General features: G+C 41.8%; 3 protein-coding genes across 3 annotated transcripts; 1 reads left to right on the top strand and 2 right to left on the bottom strand.

Moving 5' to 3' along the window:
* Positions 1–4312: 4312 nt before the first annotated feature.
* phyhip (phytanoyl-CoA 2-hydroxylase interacting protein) lies at positions 4313–7932 on the top strand (the record flags this gene model as incomplete). The annotated part of the gene is made up of 4 exons (XM_083912011.1): positions 4313–4480; positions 5922–6096; positions 6261–6378; positions 7386–7932. The coding sequence occupies 4 exons, from the start codon at positions 4313–4315 to the stop codon at positions 7930–7932; spliced, it is 1008 nt and encodes a 335-aa protein (XP_083768137.1).
* Positions 7933–9051: 1119 nt separating this feature from the next.
* On the bottom strand, positions 9052–10568 carry ppp1r3c2b (protein phosphatase 1 regulatory subunit 3C2, duplicate b). Its single transcript, XM_083912323.1, has 3 exons — positions 10519–10568; positions 10298–10370; positions 9052–10089 (listed from the first exon to the last, which is right to left on the bottom strand). The coding sequence occupies exons 2-3, from the start codon at positions 10309–10311 to the stop codon at positions 9219–9221; spliced, it is 885 nt and encodes a 294-aa protein (XP_083768449.1). The 5' UTR covers positions 10312–10370; positions 10519–10568; the 3' UTR covers positions 9052–9218.
* A 1321-nt stretch (positions 10569–11889) lies between these two features.
* Positions 11890–16593, bottom strand: gins4 (GINS complex subunit 4 (Sld5 homolog)). The gene is made up of 8 exons (XM_083911770.1): positions 16429–16593; positions 15550–15636; positions 13543–13656; positions 13357–13454; positions 13176–13264; positions 12938–13028; positions 12707–12811; positions 11890–12393 (listed from the first exon to the last, which is right to left on the bottom strand). The coding sequence occupies exons 1-7, from the start codon at positions 16525–16527 to the stop codon at positions 12715–12717; spliced, it is 675 nt and encodes a 224-aa protein (XP_083767896.1). The 5' UTR covers positions 16528–16593; the 3' UTR covers positions 11890–12393; positions 12707–12714.
* Between the last annotated feature and the right edge of the window lie 1961 nt (positions 16594–18554).

Genomic DNA, 18554 nt, shown 5'->3' with positions numbered 1-18554 from the left:
TACTCTGAGGGTATTGCTTTTCTGCGGCTGGCTGGAAATAAATGAAGTTTTTCAATACAGCAGTTTCTGGAATTATTGCAATCTATCTTTGTCATTTTTTAAACACAAATATGATGTGTTTTTGTGAAATGACTGCACTCTCACTGTCAGTTTATCCCTTTGTTATCTATCTTTATTCTACGCCCATATCCATTGTTTTAGCAGCAGATTATACCCACTAATCTGGAGAGGGTCTCTTTAATCTCTACTGAAATACTTAATTAAATTGCCCCCATGAGATTGAACCAGTAAAAAAAAAAAACTCTGAAAATGAAGGGAAATCTGCTTACTCTGAACTTACACAGTGACATCCCTTGCTTCCGGATAGGCTGGGGGCGAGATGGCCTGTGGAGTTGGTCCATATGGCATAACAGTTGGCACATGTATATTTTTTGAGATCTTGATGGGGCTCTATGTAATTTACTGGGACATCACTCATTATAATCTCTTTTGAACATGCAGTAGCCAGTGAAGCGTGTAAAACAATGTTTTTCCCCTCCCTCACAGTCCTTGTGTCCATAGTGTCTTCATATCTGAGAGGTGACATTATGCAAGTGTTCAGTCTATATAAGAGTGTGTGTGGATTTTACGCCTCAAGGCAGGTTTACTGGCGACTCATGTGTTTTGTATGACTGGCTGACGTGCAAGAGCACAATGCTGACAAGGTTGACTGAGTGTCTCACTGTGGTCACACTCTCATGCTTCGTTTAGTGTTTAATTCATCCAGTGAAGCTGCATATAGGAGTCAAGTAAACATCATCCTCATGAGCCCAGAGCAAAAATGAGATTGGGAGGGGTGAGAGAGAGGGAGGGGAGTGGTGGTGGTGGGGGTGTTAGAGTGTTTGCGTGACACAGAGAGAGAGTGAGAGAGAAACTGACTGAGAGAGGAGCCTGTGTGTTCGTTTCACCTCCTAATCAGTTTTCCTGGGGGATCCATCACCTACTGCAGCAGAGGAGGCAAGTAGAAGAGTGGAAAAAGAAGATAGTAAACATCTGCCCGGCTGTAATCTTTTTCCATCACCAGGTTGAGCCACGTACAAGTAAGGAATTCTTCTAAATAAGCCTACTTGCAGATGCTTGTAGTGCTCGGGTAAATTGTATTGTACTTTGTGGAGATCAGAGAATCGTATGCTGTAATGCTGCATTTCATTTGTGCATTTCTCAACTAGTATTAGACATTAAGTCAGATGAATACAGTAGTTTTACTTGCATCTTAATGTACATTACATTTATTTCATCCCATTAATGCCATTTCACATGAGGTTGTGAGGATATTTCCTACAGCAGCATTGACTGCAATGCTCCTTTTCCTAAATGTTAATGCTTGGTTTGATTGTGCAAGGGGGGCACAGCGTCTCAAACTGCACTATAGTCACACGAAATCTCAGTTCAATAACTTGTTCATTAAACTTGTGCTAAGGGTTTCATTATGCGTAATGGTTATATCACCCCCTTTAGTTTATAACATATACTGAGAAAATTCTGCTTCCTCCCCCATGCAACCATCTAAAATGACCAAATGTGCCTCCTTAGAGGAAAATAAATGACTTTAAAGCTCAGAGTTGCTTTCAGTGCCCTGCTCCATATGCATGAATGCAGCCTTCTTCTTTCATGATGCCGCCTCACAGAGATAAGGCTAGATTTCAGCTAGTGCAAGAATTGTAACTAACAGCTTGATGTAGACACTTCTAATTATGATTTATGATGTGAGTCCCTGTTATAATTATTAGTTAGACCCAATTGCCTGTTTTGGAGCAACAAAGCCAGTTCTGCAGCAGAGATAATTGGCTCACATTCCTTTTTACAGGCTGATTTATAAATCAGGGCGACAACGGGATTGTGTGATTGATATGGAAACCTGTGTGTGAACTGTGTTCACATGTACTCATTTTGATCCAGAAGTGGAACACATACAGAGACATGGGAGCTTTGATGACATGCCCTGTGAGAATCTCTCCATGCCCCAGTTTCTATCTCTGAAAGGAAACCACGGTTAGAAAGAGAACGGCAGCTGGAAAACTGACGCATGGAAACACACGTGCGTGACGCAACAGCTCACTCTCCTGGCCCCCGTGTGAATGAACTACCGCACAAATTTCACAGTTCACAGGCTTTAATGAGCTGCTGCAGCCTGTCCATCATCCTGACGGGAGAACACCTCAACAGACCTCACAGTTAGACAATGACACTACACCAGGAATCTGTAGGGTCATGCAGACAACCAAATGAGCGTGTTATGATTGCTTGTAGTGATTAAGCATACAGTGGCACCGCTGGAAATCATTCACAGGGATGGCCAGATGGGGACACTGAAAATCTTGGGCTGACACACCAAAACCAAAAGCCATAACTGAATTTCAGGAATTCTTTATGCTGTTGTCGTCAGGCCATTCTCATGGATTTACATAATAACAACGGAAAGCGACGCACAGTCATTAGTGCATTTTCCACATATTAATTTTGTGCGTATTCCACGCTTTTGTAACTGCATAAAGCAAAGCACTGTAAAGCGTGTGTATTCCACATAGTTATTCCGTGTGTATTTCACGTATTGAAATCAGGAGATGTAGTATAAGACACAGAATATCCACCTAAGGAGGTGTTTGGTGTAATGGATGGGTCACAAAATAGAAGACTCCCAGGCGAGCAGGGTTCTTTTCCCAGGCCAGTGGCGTTCATATCCTGTATTTACTAAACAAACCCTGCACCTTTTTTCTAATCCTAACCAAGTGGTTTTCGAGCCTAACCCTAACCATCATCTTTTGTAGGCTAAAATCAGTCACGTAGCGATAGTTTTGGTGCGTTGGTGTTGTGTACCACTTCCGGTCCATCACCTTTTCGGGGTCGACTTTGCAGCCGACTTCCGGTCCGTCGCCATATCGCGGTCGACTTTCGTTCACCGTATCATAAGTTATCATACGAATTTGTGTGCAGAACTTTTCAAACCTGTTCATGAGAACATGTTGTTGTAGTATATGGCTCACCCAAAAACATGTTTCTCTTCTTGTTTTCACATTTATCTGCTGAAAGTGGAAAGGGTGGGCCTACAAGCATGATTTGTGACATCACAACTAGTTTGGAAGTTAATCCTGGTTTAATATTGAATGTATATGTTATGAGATGTAGAAAATCAAGCCACCAGTGCACATACACTGAGAACGGGCTTGCAGTGAAGTAGGAAACATCGTTAGAAATTAACTCAATCTGGATTGAAAGGGCCCCCCACCCCTTCTCCACCTCTTGGGGACGCCACTGTTAGCATGCTCAGTCTGAGAGTGATTTTTAATAAAGGTAACTTTACTGGTGCTGAAATGCTGGAGAAGTATGGAGAAAAATATTACACGGGTGACCAACACTGGAGGACGTGATTACAAAAACACATTTAAGATGGATGAAAAACACAGGCAAGCTGTGGAGGAAACGATGTGTGCTGAGGCTCAGGGCAAAAGAAGATGACCGTTGTGCGCACGCTGCAGAGACTCACCATCAGTTTTTGAGAGGGATGATGACAGCTAATAAAACACAGACCAACACATTGCCCTCAGCCTGACACTCAAGGCTATGTGCAGCAGCCTGGATCGAATCACTGATGGGCAACTAAAGGAAATATGATCTTACATCACCTGCTGCTGATACCTACTTAAACCTCTCTTATTCCTGCCCAAACAGTATCAAAGCTGCTTCAAGATTTTCCTCGAGCTGCAAGTAGTTCACTAAGCTCAGCTGTTTTTTTTTGTTTTTGTTTTTTTAAAAAGGTACACTTCAATCAGAAGGCATATGTGTTTAAAAAGTTACCTTCAGTTTAAATTGTTGCTGACGGGAGCAGCAGCGGTTTTGTTTGTGACCCCTTCCTTGAGGATCACAGGAGAAGGGAGGCTGCAGACACACGGTTGCTTGGAAACTGCTGTAGGTGGATTATGAAATGCACAGGGGAAAGCAGGGGCTAGTCAGTCAGCTGGGAGCGTATCGAGGTGTGTTATGATGGGAAATGTCAGTTGAGGGCGAGGAAAGGGGGGAGGAGGAGAGAAAAGAGCAGAAAAGAGCAGAATAGTGCAGACACGTCCCTAAATGAAAGGTTAATGGCATATGTCTAAGGTGATATCAGACGCAGTGTTTCTGAACTGTTTTGCAGTGTCCACTTGGTATCGCTGAAAATGGTACAATTTAATCTTTTAGCAGATGTTGCCTTCTTTTCAAGCACTGTTATTACAGTGATAACACTGTAGTCTAACTATCCTCCTTTACCTCTCTGTTGAATGGCAGATCAAAAAATATGGACACGCCTCTCGCCACCCCCTGCAATATCCAGATTTGTGAGGTGACGTGTGACTCCTTCCGCATCACGTGGGATATGACCCCCGAGGACATCGCCAGAGCCACACACTTCTTCATTGACCTGAGCCGCAAAGAAAGCAGGGACCCTAACCGCTTCAAACACAGGGTCTGACCTCATGTGGCTTTCTTTGTCCTTTCCCTGGATGTATCCGTCCCAGTAATGTGTCTTTTGCCATGCTGTCATTATTCATATTCCAGGTTCACACCAATCCCAGTCCTCCTTGTACCGTATGCCCTTTAAAATGAATAGCAGACACCCTAAATGAGACAAAAAAACATGCATTTTATTGAAGTTGAGATGGGTCTAACTGCCTTATGATATTCTGCATTAGTCTGAGCACAAAAGACAGCGGTTGCGCCCTTTCAGTCACTTTCAATACAGGCGAAAAAGGAAAATGAATGCAGTCAACAGCTTCAGGGCTTGTGACTCACTTGCACATTGCTTCCTCTTAAAGTGGACAAAAGCTGACAAATTCATCTGCAGCACAGAACTGTTTTTAGCTTAACAAATTAAGCACAGCAATGGCATACGGCCACAATGTAATGTCAACAGAGATGCTCTGAACAACATACTTATTATTACTATTACATAACAGCAAAGCAGCTGGAAGAGGAGTGTGATTTGGAACCCTTTTTAATCTGTTTCATCCACAAAAGCATTTCGTACATTTCACAGGCTGACTAGGGCATTAAAAAGAGTCGTTCAAAAAGATTTGCTAAAATACTATTTAATAGATTACCATGAAATCTTGTACTGACACTCATGTGCCAAAGAGGATTAAGCTGGATGTACTTGATAAACCTGACTTTTCATGTAGCGCCAACATCAGGTCAAACCCATTAGCTTCAACTGTACTTTGTTTTCAGAAAATATCAGCATGCTAACACACTAATCTAAGGAGGTGAACATGTTTAACAATTTATCTGCTTAACATCAGCATGTTCATTGTTCATTGTGAGCGTATTAGCATACTGACATAGTATTTAGTAAGTACAACCTCACAGGACTAATCTATGCTAGTGGCTCATGCTTAAATATTGCTAAAGGAAAGATTTTACCTTTTTACATTGGTCGAATGCCGACTGATCAATTTGATATCTAAATTCAGCGCAAGAAGCTAAAGTCTACCCTTTCCTTTGTTTCAGATGCAAATTACTGACTGTTATGGCCTACTATTGCAGCTGGCAATTCAGCTCAAAAAGTGCTTTTGCAAAAGCTAAGTGAGTGGTTCCTGAATGCCCTCTTCGATACACAAACTGGCACAAACAAACTTCCATCAGATATGTTGCCATGGATATATGGGCCTCTGAGCCTTTAATAGTTAGCTGATAAGAGATCTTGGCCAAAACAAAGCTGCTGATTTGATTAGGTGTGTTACAGCAGCTTGAGCTTGAAGTGGAATATCATGCTTATCATGCAAAGTTTATGGAGGGAAAAGGATGACCTAACAATGAATTTGCATTTGTTTTTAAATGAAAATTTAACACAGCAGCCTGTACTAGCCTCCCTGTCCCTGATGTCAACTCTTCACTGCTTTGTCCTCCAGGATGTGCCAACCAAGCTGGTGGCCAAGGCTGTGCCTCTTCCCATGGCGGTGAGGGGACACTGGTTTCTCAGCCCACGGACAGAGTACTGTGTTGCTGTTCAAACCGCTGTCCGACAGCCAGACGGTGACTACCTGGTGTCAGAGTGGAGCCAGGTGGTGGAGTTCTGCACCGGGGGTATGATACACCATGACTGACAGGCAGCTAACTACTGATACATCTCAGAGTATAAGACTGATGACGAAAGTAATACAAAATAAGGACAAGGAAAAAGATGTATCTGCCTCAGTGCAGGGTAGTCATTTGCATTTTACACAACCCCTCCTTTATCAATTTTGCAGATTATGCCATGGAACACCTACAGCAGCTTCTTGACAAGGCAAAGGGCTCTTCAGGGAGGCTGCTGAAATTCTCTGTGTTTTATCGCAACCAGCACCCAGACTACTTCGACTTTGTCAGGTCAGCGCTGCATTCTCATCTTTTAATTGTATAAACAAAACAATTCCAGCAGCAATTAAACCACTCTCATTTCTGTATGGTAAATAGGAAGCCACTGAAAGCAGTTTGTTAGTTATCTTAGCTAAGACTGAAAACAATGGACAACAGCTATTCTGACCCTGTCCAATGGTAAAAGAAAAATCTGCCTAGTACCAGCACCTCTAAAGCTCACTGGTTGCCTGGAACCTCACCGTGGTAACAAGATTCCATGAAGTAACTGTGCCTGGCCAAGATATATAGTACTGGCTGTCTAATCTCTAGACACAGATTCTGCATGGGAATATAAAATCTGTAGGCAATGGGACAATATCTCAAGTAGTATGTTTTTACCAATCACGTTTGAGCATGCTGTGGTTGCATGCAGGTAAACTGTCCTTGTGGAAAACAAAAGAGGTGGAACGCACTGGCCGAAATACAGTCTTGGAACCCTTTGGCTATCGTCTGGTATTGTCATTTGGTCCAAGTCTCCAAGTCCTGAGTCATTTTTTTCTTGGGCAAGTCACAGGTTTGACACATTGAACATTTTTATTATTAATATTTAAACCTAAAACATAAAATGTCAAGTCAATAGAGTCATCGTGCATCAAGTCAAGTTATGAGTCTTTAATCTCCAAGTCAAGTCTCAAGTCTTTTTTTTTGTCAAGTTGCAAGTCATCAAAATAGTGACTAGATTTGACTCAGGTCCACGTCTTTGCGTTTGGTCTGAAGACGCCTTTCCAAGTCAGTTTTGTCCTGATTGAACACACTTTAGAGGTGCCAGTAGGTGGATTTTGTAACATTTGGACAGAGGCGGACTACCTGTTTCCAGTCTTTGTGCTAAGTTAACCTAACCAGTCACTCGCTGTAGCTTCATATTGAGCATACAGACATAAGAGAGATAATGATTTTCTCATTAAACCCACATGAAGAAAGGGTATTCAACAAATGTGAAGTATAATACTCCTTTTTGTCCTCATATCTTGGATTAGAAGGGAGTGTGAAGGCCTGATGCGTCCAGCCCTAAAGGACATCAGTGGGAGTCATGGTTCTCCTATCAACGGCAAATTGCAGGGAGTCTTCTTCAGCTGCAACACAGAGTTTGATACAGGCCTCCCTCCCAAAGACTCCCCGTACGGCCCCCTGCGTTTTCAAATCCCAGCTGGACACCTGCTGAACCCTAACATCTCCCTGTACTTTGCAGACTTCTACTGTATGTACACAGCCTACCACTATGTGGTGCTGGTGCTGGCCCCTGTTGGCTCAGAGGGAGATACCTTCTGTCGCACACGTCTCCCTATGCTGGACTTGGGCTCTAACCCCTTCCTGACATACACTGAGCCCCAGAGGCCGGGGGAGGAGCCTGTGTACTGCCACGCCAGCGACGTCATCCTTGAGGTGCTTTTCACAGAGCCGGTTCCTTTGGATCAGGGCGGTGTGGAGCAAATCAGCGGGCACCACCAGCTTATGAGTCTGACCACAGCAAACGCCAAAAAAGACCCGAGCTGCAAAGTGTGCAACATCAGTGTGGGTCGCTGAGGGAGATGTAGGGCAGACCTGGGAGTGTGTGAGCCTGCGATACTGAAAGAGACAGTGTTGCACAAGACAAAACAGTCGACACCATCATGTGTAGGTCAGAACACAGTGGAAACAGCCCACCTCTCAGGGTGCGTGCATGCTACTGCCCCTATTCCCTCCTGCCTGGACTAGAATAGTGAGTAATTAATAGAATGACTTTTACAGTGTTTAACGCAGAACTTCATCATGATCACAGCTGGAAATACAGACGATTCATGACGGTTGAACAAAACCCTATTGGTGACATGATAGGCTTTAGAAGGCTGAAAAATATTGGATTTGCTGAGATATTTTGCTATACATTTATATTTTGCTGTATTCTCTCTCTAGTGTCTGGTGTGGCACATTATATATCTTTTTTTCCTCCATCTAGATGTTTTATTTCATGCTGTTCTACAAGCTTGATGTGGTTTCGATTGGGATTGATACAACCTGAAGATGAAAAAGCTGAAATTCTAAAGCTAAATTTTTTTTAAATGTTAGCGGTTATAACAAATAGTTTGCTTTCTCTATAAAAGGCACTGCCAGATGTTTGCTTTTTAAAAAAAGACTTATTATTGCCAATTGTTCAATACTAATCCTACATCGTAGCTTTAACTTCAATTCTCAGCATCCCTGCCAAATGCTTTAATGCTTTTTTTTTTTGAGTTATGATTTTGAAAATGTACCGCAGTGTCTAAATGTTGCACAACACACTTTTGCGAGCACAGACAAATATGGTGCAATGTGACAGTGAAAGCATGGCCATTCAGAGTTTTGCGATTGTAGGATAAAGGTAATAGGGAAGATGATATCATAAAGTTCCCTGCAATCAGTCTTTCTGACAGCAAGCCCCGGCTCTATAAACAGGGCTGAGCTAAGATTAGCTTCTCTCTTGCTGCCGGAGCTCTGTTTTCCCTGCCCAGTAATCTCTGACCTATATGGGAATCCCAGAAATGCCCAAAGTGAAAGGGATCCCATCGCTGGTGCACAACAGTAAAGCATGCATTGGTGAGTGTCTAGACTGTAGGACATGACAAAAGAGCTAAAAAAAAGGCTCATTCTTTTGAAACTGAATGTGAAAGAAAACTGGGAAAGAAATGAATGCAATGACTTCTTTTTAATACAATGCACTTGCCAAGATGTCTACAACATTTATGAAAATAAATTCCAGTGTAATAAAAAAAATATATCCAGCTCATCTTTACCCACGAACAATGTTTTAAGTCTGACAAAAATCAGGACCCTATCTAGGTTGCGTAAGTAAGTCATGCCCTTTCACTTGGATTCATCCCGCGACAGAGATGTGAGCTCACACACACAGCAATGCTGTAATTCTGTCCGTTGTTATTGTCCCAAAAAGGCTTGCTCTGCCCTCCTGGTAAATAACTTAGACAGAATTCTATCTTCCTTTTGGCATCTAGCACTTTAGGAATGGCAATGTCAAATTCAAAGATGTCTGTCTGAGGCCCTCCGAAGCGTTTCTGCAGGTACGTACAGGCCACATCTCTGTAGCTCTGCCATGAGTCAAAGGTGATGCGTACACGCACCTCCTTCTGGAAACTGATGTTCCTGACTCGGACAGTACCTTGAAGGGCCTGTTCAGTAACGCTGCAGTTCTCCAGGATAACCATGCTCTCTGCCAGCTTTGCACGGAAAGCCTTAAAATCTGCAGAAGGCTGCAGGAAGCCCAGTTTGAGCTGCGTTCCTGGGCAGCAGGTGCTGATGGTACAGCTGTAACCATCCCCCGTCATGCTCCCCAAACCCTGCAGCGACGGCAGTAGGTCGAGGTCAGGCTGCTCATCTTCATCCGAAAACACTCGCACAGATGTTAGAGACATTCCCCGCGAGTCAGCGAAAATCACATGTTTGTTCTTGATTGGGAAAAAAATATCATCATCCTCATCATCAAAGTCATCCCAGGAAGATAGAAGAGGGTGGGTCAGATAGGCTTGGCTCGAGATGTCAGAAGGCAGCTGATCTGAAACCTGAGGACGGATGCAAGGACGCTGGGGTTTGAGGATGGGAACCCAAACATGAGGACACAGCTGTTTACGTTGGTTCAAGCACAGCCTGACAGCGATCTCTGCAAGTCCAGCTGAGTGGGCCATTGACCCGAGGCCAACCCCTGGGAGGACACTTTAAAGAGATAAAACGGTGAGTTTTTAATAAAGTCTGCTGCCCTAGAAATGGGATTAAACCTTTGCATATACTGCAACTGTGCTGTTATTTTTGAGGTGTATTAAAGAATGCATCATAAGACATGATAATTTCAATTCACTTCAATTGATGAGAAGTGATAACACACATAGAATCAACACACATTTAGTTTGCATGGAGTGCTTACGTTGTATTGGACATCTCTGTACTGGTGGACTGTTGTTGAGTGAGAATCTTATGCTCAATGTTTGGTTGGAGTTCTAGGATTAAAAAACAACAACATTGTATGTCAGGATTACAACAGGCAGTGTTTTGATAAAGATTGCAAAATCATTGATGTAATATTTTAAATATTATAATCTCCCACACACAAACACAAAAATCGAATATATTTGAAATCATACTTACAAACTCCCAGGAGCAGCAACTTGTCTGAAGTCTGTGTCATCCCTTTGCCCGCAGGGGAATCTTGCAGGATCGTATTTATACCACCTCAGTTAAGCTGTCATGTTGTAAACTCCTCCTTCTCCACAGTCCTGACCAATCAGCTACGTACAGTATGATGGTTTCGTGACATGTTGTTTAAGACCTGCTTATAGTACAGATTTCAACATTTACAGTAGGTTGTAACAATTATCTTAGGCGCTACTCAATTTCGTACTTGACGGTCAAGACAAAAGCATTTATTGTAAAATGCTGTCTGTATTGTCACCTCATGAAGGTGTTGCCCAGTGCTGCTTAGTTGAATACGGTCAGGTATACTGTATGTTACTCAGCTCTGCATTGTGGAAACTATTCCAGTCATCCCTGGCTCTATTCTCAGACCTGTCAATACACACTGAGGCCTGGATCCAAGTCCTCTGCTAGCTGGCTCTTGTTCTGGAGGGATCCCTGCCCCACATTTCGTCAGCATGACGCTGAGGGCCGGATTCCAGATGCCTAAGTGAGGAAGCTATTCAAGAATCAATCCAAGTCCGTACGTGCATATTGAGTTACATGAAACCATATAGTGCTTTCAGACTTACTGAGATGCATTCGGACAACACACTTGAGGCCATTTTGATGGGATTATACTGGTAAGGATTTGACTGTCTATGTCCAGAACGCTGACAGAGGTAAAACAATGTTGGATGCTGCACTGAATCAAATAAATCAGATGTTTTCATAACCGTTCAATGATCAATCAAGTTTTTATTTTTCTCCAGTCTACATTTTCAAGGTCTAAAAAAAACCCTGCTTTCATTTTCCAAGATTGAATGAGTAGTAGAATTCATGTACTCGAAACGCTTCTGTGTTTTATCAGGTGTATAACCCTACTAGATTTCTTCCTCGTTAGACAGGCGAATCAAAACCCTCCCAGTGTATTATTCCTGATCTCCAAATAACACTGGCTTAAAGGATTCCATATTAGCTAGATCACTGGTGCAGTTCAAAAGATGACAGTCAGTTGCAAAGCCCCGCTCTCCCTCTGTCCCTTATTAGTTCCAAAAGTGGGTAATTTACATGAGGGTAAACAATAAGCACTGATTGCTCCCTCTGAAACTCTTGCATAACAATGCTATTAAGACAATTATGTCTAGCAGAAGACAATGTTACACACATTCTTTCAGGGCAAAACTAAAAAAACACTCAAAAGAAAAGTAAAACTTGTTAAGCAGAGGGCGTTAAAAGCACATAATATACAATTTTGGATGTGGTAGCCGATTACAGGAGGATTTATAATGCATAACAGCAGTAATGCATATTAATTTAAGTATGAATGTCATTACAAATAAACAAAAACAACATTCTTTCAAACATACACGTGCATTAACATGTGCTCGGCTTGGCATGCACTATGATGCCATGCGAACTGATGAAATTTCACCTTCGGGTGCATCTTGTTACTGAGCAGCAGAGGAAAAAGTCCAATAATGTGAGTCATCTGGATAAAGTTACAGAATGTATTAGGAGATAAGATAAACTAACAGACACCAACTCACCAGAATACATTATAATTACATAACCAAATTTATGTGACAAAATACAAAAAAACATCCAAAAATAACATCACAGCAAACTGAGTCATTCGTCAGCCAGCACTTCGGACAACACCAGTATGTCTTTATATTTGGTGTTTCATGTCTTGAATATGCTGCCACAGATGTCCGTTTTTTTGATCCCATGGGTTAATCCTTAATCCTGACAGACAAAGATGGGTGCATTTCCAGATGTATTAATAACTGCAGGTCAATGTGCCCCTTCCTCCTTCCGCTTTGTTACAAAAATAGGCCTCCTCTTGACCTGCAACAACAGAAATTATGGTTTTAATTGTATCAAATGGTTAACTGTAGTTCAGTGACATGTCAAATCTGCCTTATTGTGAACATATTTTGGTTCTAAAAAAAACCCATTTCTTCCATAATCTGTTGCCAAGAAACAAGGAACACTGAAAAAAAACAGTGACACACAACAGTGAGAGCTAAAAATAAATCCAGATATCCCTGCAAAGCACTTGCTTATATAAGAACTGCAGAAATTAATAAGCAGATGTGGGTACTAGAGGATGTGAGGGCAGTTAATGAGAAAGACAACAGTCAATCTCATTGTTACTTACCTCAACATTCAAATTAACTGCACAGCTCCACTTGAAACAAGCGGTGCGATGGTTCGATACCTCATTAGATGCTGAGAGCCCTCTTCCAGATCTACAACATATTCTCTGATAGAAGAGAGAATAGAGATAATATCAGTTGTTTCAGTATCTATCCAGAAAAAGGATCAATGTGAAACGGTGACACTGCCACCTAGTGGGTTTTAAATAACAGGGACAACGACTGAAACGTACCTCTGATCGTCTGTTTCAGGCTCAACCAAGATGTTTTCCTGTCTCTCCTTCACTCGTAGAAACACAAAGGAGTCCAGGCAGGGCTCAGGCACTGGGATTACATCAGAATACATGAGATTTAATATGGTGGTCGGTGAAAATGTCAGCGCAAATGCCACCATCTGTCAGCGCATGCTAATACATCAGCAGCATTTCTGGCAATACAAAAGAGATGTTTCTTCTTCTTCTTTTTTTTTACCTGCTTTGAGCATATCCACTGTCTGCAGGTTGGGGGGCATGCGCTTTAGTGCTACAGCCTTCAGGTATGTTTCTGTGTTGGCATGGTACCTGTTTACCAGATAACATGCATTTTTACCCCCAAAGTGTCACAAAGACAGAAGTATAAACATACAGCTCTGACGTAACTCTACTATACTTACTCTTTGGCAAAGGCAAACTCCTCAGGTGAAAGCAGTGACGGATCTCCCTCACCTCGAGACTTTTCTCTCTCCAGGACATGTGGGAAAAACTTTTCAATCTAGACATACAAGGCACAAAGGTCAGGCAATTCTGTAAACAGACAGAGTGTAAAGTGACCTTTATTCTGCATTGTTGACCTTAATGACCTTCTGCAGACGAGAGCGCAGGTAACTGCTGAGCACAAAGCGAATCCTGTCTATTTCCATGCGATGGATGCTGGCCTTCGCGTCACCTTTCTTCACCCTCTGCAAGTTGGCTTCCTATTGGGGGAAAAGGTCAGGACACTGTCAGAAATGAACATTTCCTTTATTCAAGGGGGTTTACAAAGACCAGAAAAGCAACAGATTTGGAATATGATTAGAATATGGATACTGACTGATTGGATACAGTCTAATAGCTGAGAGGACCACTCAATATTTTAGAATGGCCTTTCATGCTTTTTAGGTTGTAGAAAGTCCTCTTTACTAACAGATGTTATTTTGTATAAAGGATTTGGAAAAAAAAGTTGTACAATGGTCCAACCAGACGACAAGTGAAAGAGCAGAAAGACACAAAGAAACTCTGAGCAACAGTTCAGGAGGAATAGAATAAATCACCAGTGAAATAAACAGTTACATTAGCATTCAAATCTGTGCAGATTAAAAAAGGAACAGGTTCCTGCTTCAGTGTCAAGTGCCCAATAATACCTATAACAAGTGAATTAAACAGGTGTGTTGCTTTATCAAAGCTATTGTTATAGCGTCAGAATAGAACAAGAAGGTTTGTCTAATATTAGCATTGTTGGAATTGGATCAGGGAACTAGGCCCAAAGAAAGTATCCCAGAATATTTAAATCTCCTTTGCACTGTTGTGGTTCAATTATGATCGAGGGTCATTCAGACGATGCTTTACCGGACAGGAAAACAAATTAAAAATCAAGGTATTCTCCCTGTCATGCAACACTGTGGGGACAATGATTACATTTTTAAAGTTTTATTGGCTTATTTATTCCTTTTTGGGGGGGCAAAACGTAAATAATGCATTTGGTTTTAAAGTTAAAATAGCCATTATTTAAGGAAAGAAGAGAAGAACTTTTGAACAGCAGAAGTCACTTGCCAGATTATACAATTAATGATATTTCATTAGTCCAAAAAACTGACAGATTAACATAGGTGGGATGTTAATAAGTAAGTACATTTACTTTAGTGCTGTGCTTGAGTAGTTTAATTTCATTCCACAACACTAAGGGAAATATTGTACTTTTTGAGTTGATAACTTTCTGTAAAAAAAATTTCATATTTTCTGAAATTGTCACCATATTCAGACAGCACAATGAGACAGACGGTATTTGAAAATCTACCTCTCGGTCTGCTCTTAATGCCATCTGCAATTGACGGACAACCAGTCAGAGCCGAGGAGCCTCCGACGCAGTGTCAATGACTGCTCATGAACTCTGATCAACCTGTGAAACCAGGCAGCGCTAAAAATGTGAATCAAGATTCTGGTACTGTGTTCCATATTTTTTGCATGAAGTGTTTTCAGAAACATGTTTTAGTGTATCGTTTGGCTGTAAAATGAGATTGGCTCATAATTGGTTGTTGTAAGCCGGGCGTGGTGGAATCTAGCAGATGCCATTAGGAGCACATGCAGAGGTCTCTGGGAGCAGAGCAGGAACAGAAGATGGAGGTAGGAATACAATCTTTTCCAGAGATCAGCTGTCTCAGCGTGCAGTCAGGATATAGTGATAGTTTCAGCAAATATGAAAAAACACACACATTTATGTATACATCACAAAAAAAGAAGAAAAACCGCTCCGTCTTGGTCAACTGACAGTGAAACGCAGCTTAAACATTATTACTTATTTATTAATAATATAACAGTAAACCACCGCTTGATATTTTACGCACATTGCTATCAATACTTACGTATGCATACTTGAGTAACATTTTCAATGAAGGACACTTTTACAATGTGGTATATATAACTACTTTTTGGAGATAAAGGAATGATTGAAACCAATGCAGTGCATGATCGTTATTTATTGTAGCCCTGCACCATACTGTATGTGCTGTGACTGTGTGACATCTAGAAATGTAGGTGGAATCGCGAGTGTTTCTGAACATACAGTAGGATACACAACCCGCAGAGAAGGAAGTATTCCCCATTTAATTTACCATGTGACTCAGCTGCTCCATCACACACTCCACCACCTCCGATTTGTTTTCCAGCAGCTCCGGGGAGAACTTCTCATTCAGCCAAGCCTGCAAATAAAATAAGACAATTAAGACTTTATTAATGCCAAAGGAAATGACTATTCCATATTGCTCCAAAATTGCAGTAACAATTAAAAAAACAATAGCAATAACATTAAAAGATAAGTATAACAATATAAGATAACAAAGGACCATTAAATAGGTGAAATATAAACATAAAGTGTCTATAGAGTAAATTGAAAATGGCATGACGTGATGTAATAGGGGTATATTGCACATGATGATGACAGGTTATACTGAACATAATATTGGTATTATCATTCATTCATTCATCTTCAACCGCTTATCCCGGGGTCGGGGTCGGGGTCGCGGGGGTGCTGGAGCCGATCGCAGCTGACATCGGGCGTGAGGCAGGGTACACCCTGGACAGGACGCCAGTCTATCACAGGGCACATAGAGACGAACAGAGACAGACAACCATTCACACCTACGGGCAATTTTAGAGTCATCAATTAACCTAACACATGCATGACTTTGGATTATGGGAGGAAACCGGAGAACCCGGAGGAAACCCACGCAGACACGGGGAGAACATGCAAACTCCGCACAGAAAGGCCCAGGCCGGGATGCGAACCTGGAGGCGACAGTGCTAACCACTACACCACCGTGTAGCCCTATTGGTATTATTATTATTATTATTATTATTCTCAGACCCATGTGTCAGTTTTCCGTCCTGCAGAAAGAAAAGCTGACACATCGGATGACACAGCTGACAGTTTCAGAGACTTGAGGAGGTCTTTGGCACTTCATGTCCCCGATAAACAACATTTAAACTCTCACTTCTTCGAGTTTGGATATCAGCTCCGCCGGGGTCATAACATCCTCCTCGGTGTCATCTTGGTTGACGTCGCTGCCGTCATCAGACAAAGCGTCCGACATAGTTTGCCTTTACGAAGCAAACAGACACAAATATTGAGCTTCACCGAAACTCTGACGACGTGTCGGTGTTTCAAACTTAAATGTCAACGTTATATTTGTTCAAATGCAGTAGTTTAGACAAGTTTTACCACAGAGAGGACCACTAAGCGACACAGTAGCGGGTAGGTATTTACTGGAGAAACTCCTTGTTGTTTATTCGCGCCACTACAACTCATCTCGCGAGAATATAGGATGTTTTTTTACCCTACGTCAGGTCTGTAAGGAAAGGTTCCTCACAGCCTGCATGTGAAGTGTGCACCGATGAGCGTGTTATACGATAAAATGCTTTTGTTTATAGACACTAAGACTAGTGTTTCTATCATGGTTAGTATGAGCGTCTGCCTTTTCTACTGTAGGAGGCGGGATTTTAACACTGCATAGGAGGAGATCTTCCTGAAAGTCTTTACTCGGGGTATGGCAGTCAACTAGAATCAAGTGACATTCAGAGGCGACTCTAGAGTCTGTTGGGGGCCTGGGCAAAAATTCACAGGGGCCCCTCGAACCAGCGTCCAAAACCATGATCAGGCATTCTGGGCAATAGCCCCGGACCTCTGCCGTCTAATAAAATAAAAATAAAAAACATATGACATAACATGATGATGAAAACAGCCCAGTACAGTAGACTTTTATTTGGTTGCATTACCAGCAGCCACAGATGCAACACTGTAGCAGTGAAAAACGCAAACCACGCGTGACATGACCTCACGTACTGGGTAAATCTCATGACTACAAATCTCCTTGATGTTGCTCTCTGGTTGCCTAGGAAACGGAAACGTCACACTCAAGGCTTCTATCTCATTGGTTGCGCTTTTGAAAGGTCAGCTGCAACAAGATCAAAGTTCAACTGATTTGAACTGGGAGCGCAACGGCAGAGAGGCAAATCTGAGTGGTTCGCGCCTCTATCTCGGTAGCTGCTGCTACACTGGGCGCTACCGCCTCCTCTATTAATGGATTGATAGAGGAACAGCCGGCTCAAAGCGTTTTTCCCGGGTATGTGTAGGGGCCTTTAGGAGTATAACATATTTTACAAATTTTACTGTTACTGACTGTAATGTTTTAACTGCTTTAGAATATGCATATGACACCTGCCGATCTTTTTGTTATCCCGATTTCATACTGACATACAAATAAATAGTTTTTTTTGTGTGTGTGTTTCTGTGTAGGATACGTGTTGCAAGCTCACCCTGGGGGACAGTATGAGCTCATTCACACATTACCATGGACATAACGCTTACATCGTGGCCTTCAGCAGAATCTCATTTGTCTGATTTCCTCTTTCTCTTTCCTCCTCATTGCTCTCATTGCCACAGAATTCAATGTTATTTTCAACAGTAATGATCTTGCATCTGCGGTAGCAATGTTCAGTATTGCCCATCATTTCTCACAATAGCTTCCTCTGGGCTTATCTGTGTTAGATCAGACCTGCAGGGTTTAAGCCACCTCACCACAACCTGGAGAGCTGCAGTCATTGTGTAAAGCAGACACTAATAACATGGCTGACGGTCATGCCCAGAAGAAAAGTTTGTGCTTGAAACAACAACATGATATAAAATCTGAGGTCAGAGCTAATGCAGTGCCAGAATGCTTTTAGGAAGCTGGGCGATAAACGAAAAAGGTCAGTTTTATTGGGCCTGAACAGCTGTGCAGAGTGACAAGTGGGAAAATGCAGGCTGTATATACTTTGTCATCCTATCGTGACTCATAATATCCTTTTTTAATATCTTATAGATGGGAGCCCATCTGTCCCTGAGAAAAAAACGAAAATACAAAACTATCACAATTCTAGTGATAGCACAACAAATTCAAAATAAAAGTATAAACATATTTAAACATCACTGAACAATTGAAATGAATCAAAAATGATTGTGTGTATGATAAGATATTTATTGTAGTTTTCAAAGTATGGAGAAACAAACAAAGGTCCAAAGGTTTTTCACGTTTTTTGTGTTTATTTTGACATTCATTAATGATTATTTACTCACCTCATT

Source organism: Echiichthys vipera (genome assembly GCF_963691815.1).
Source record: "Echiichthys vipera genome assembly, chromosome: 4".
Classification (NCBI taxonomy): domain Eukaryota; kingdom Metazoa; phylum Chordata; class Actinopteri; order Perciformes; family Trachinidae; genus Echiichthys; species Echiichthys vipera.
Note: the sequence above shows the minus strand (reverse complement) of the source record. Positions and strands in the feature narration are given on the sequence as shown.

Excerpts from the sequence above, each read along its gene's own strand:
- gins4 (XM_083911770.1), bottom strand. The coding sequence starts at position 16,527 with ATGTCGGACGCTTTGTCTGATGACGGCAGCGACGTCAACCAAGATGAC. Across the intron at positions 13,657-15,549 it reads TGGAGCAGCTGAGTCACATG|GAAGCCAACTTGCAGAGGGT; the intron begins GTAAATTAAATG and ends TTCCCCCAATAG. Across the intron at positions 13,455-13,542 it reads TGCGCTCTCGTCTGCAGAAG|ATTGAAAAGTTTTTCCCACA; the intron begins GTCATTAAGGTC and ends TTGTATGTCTAG.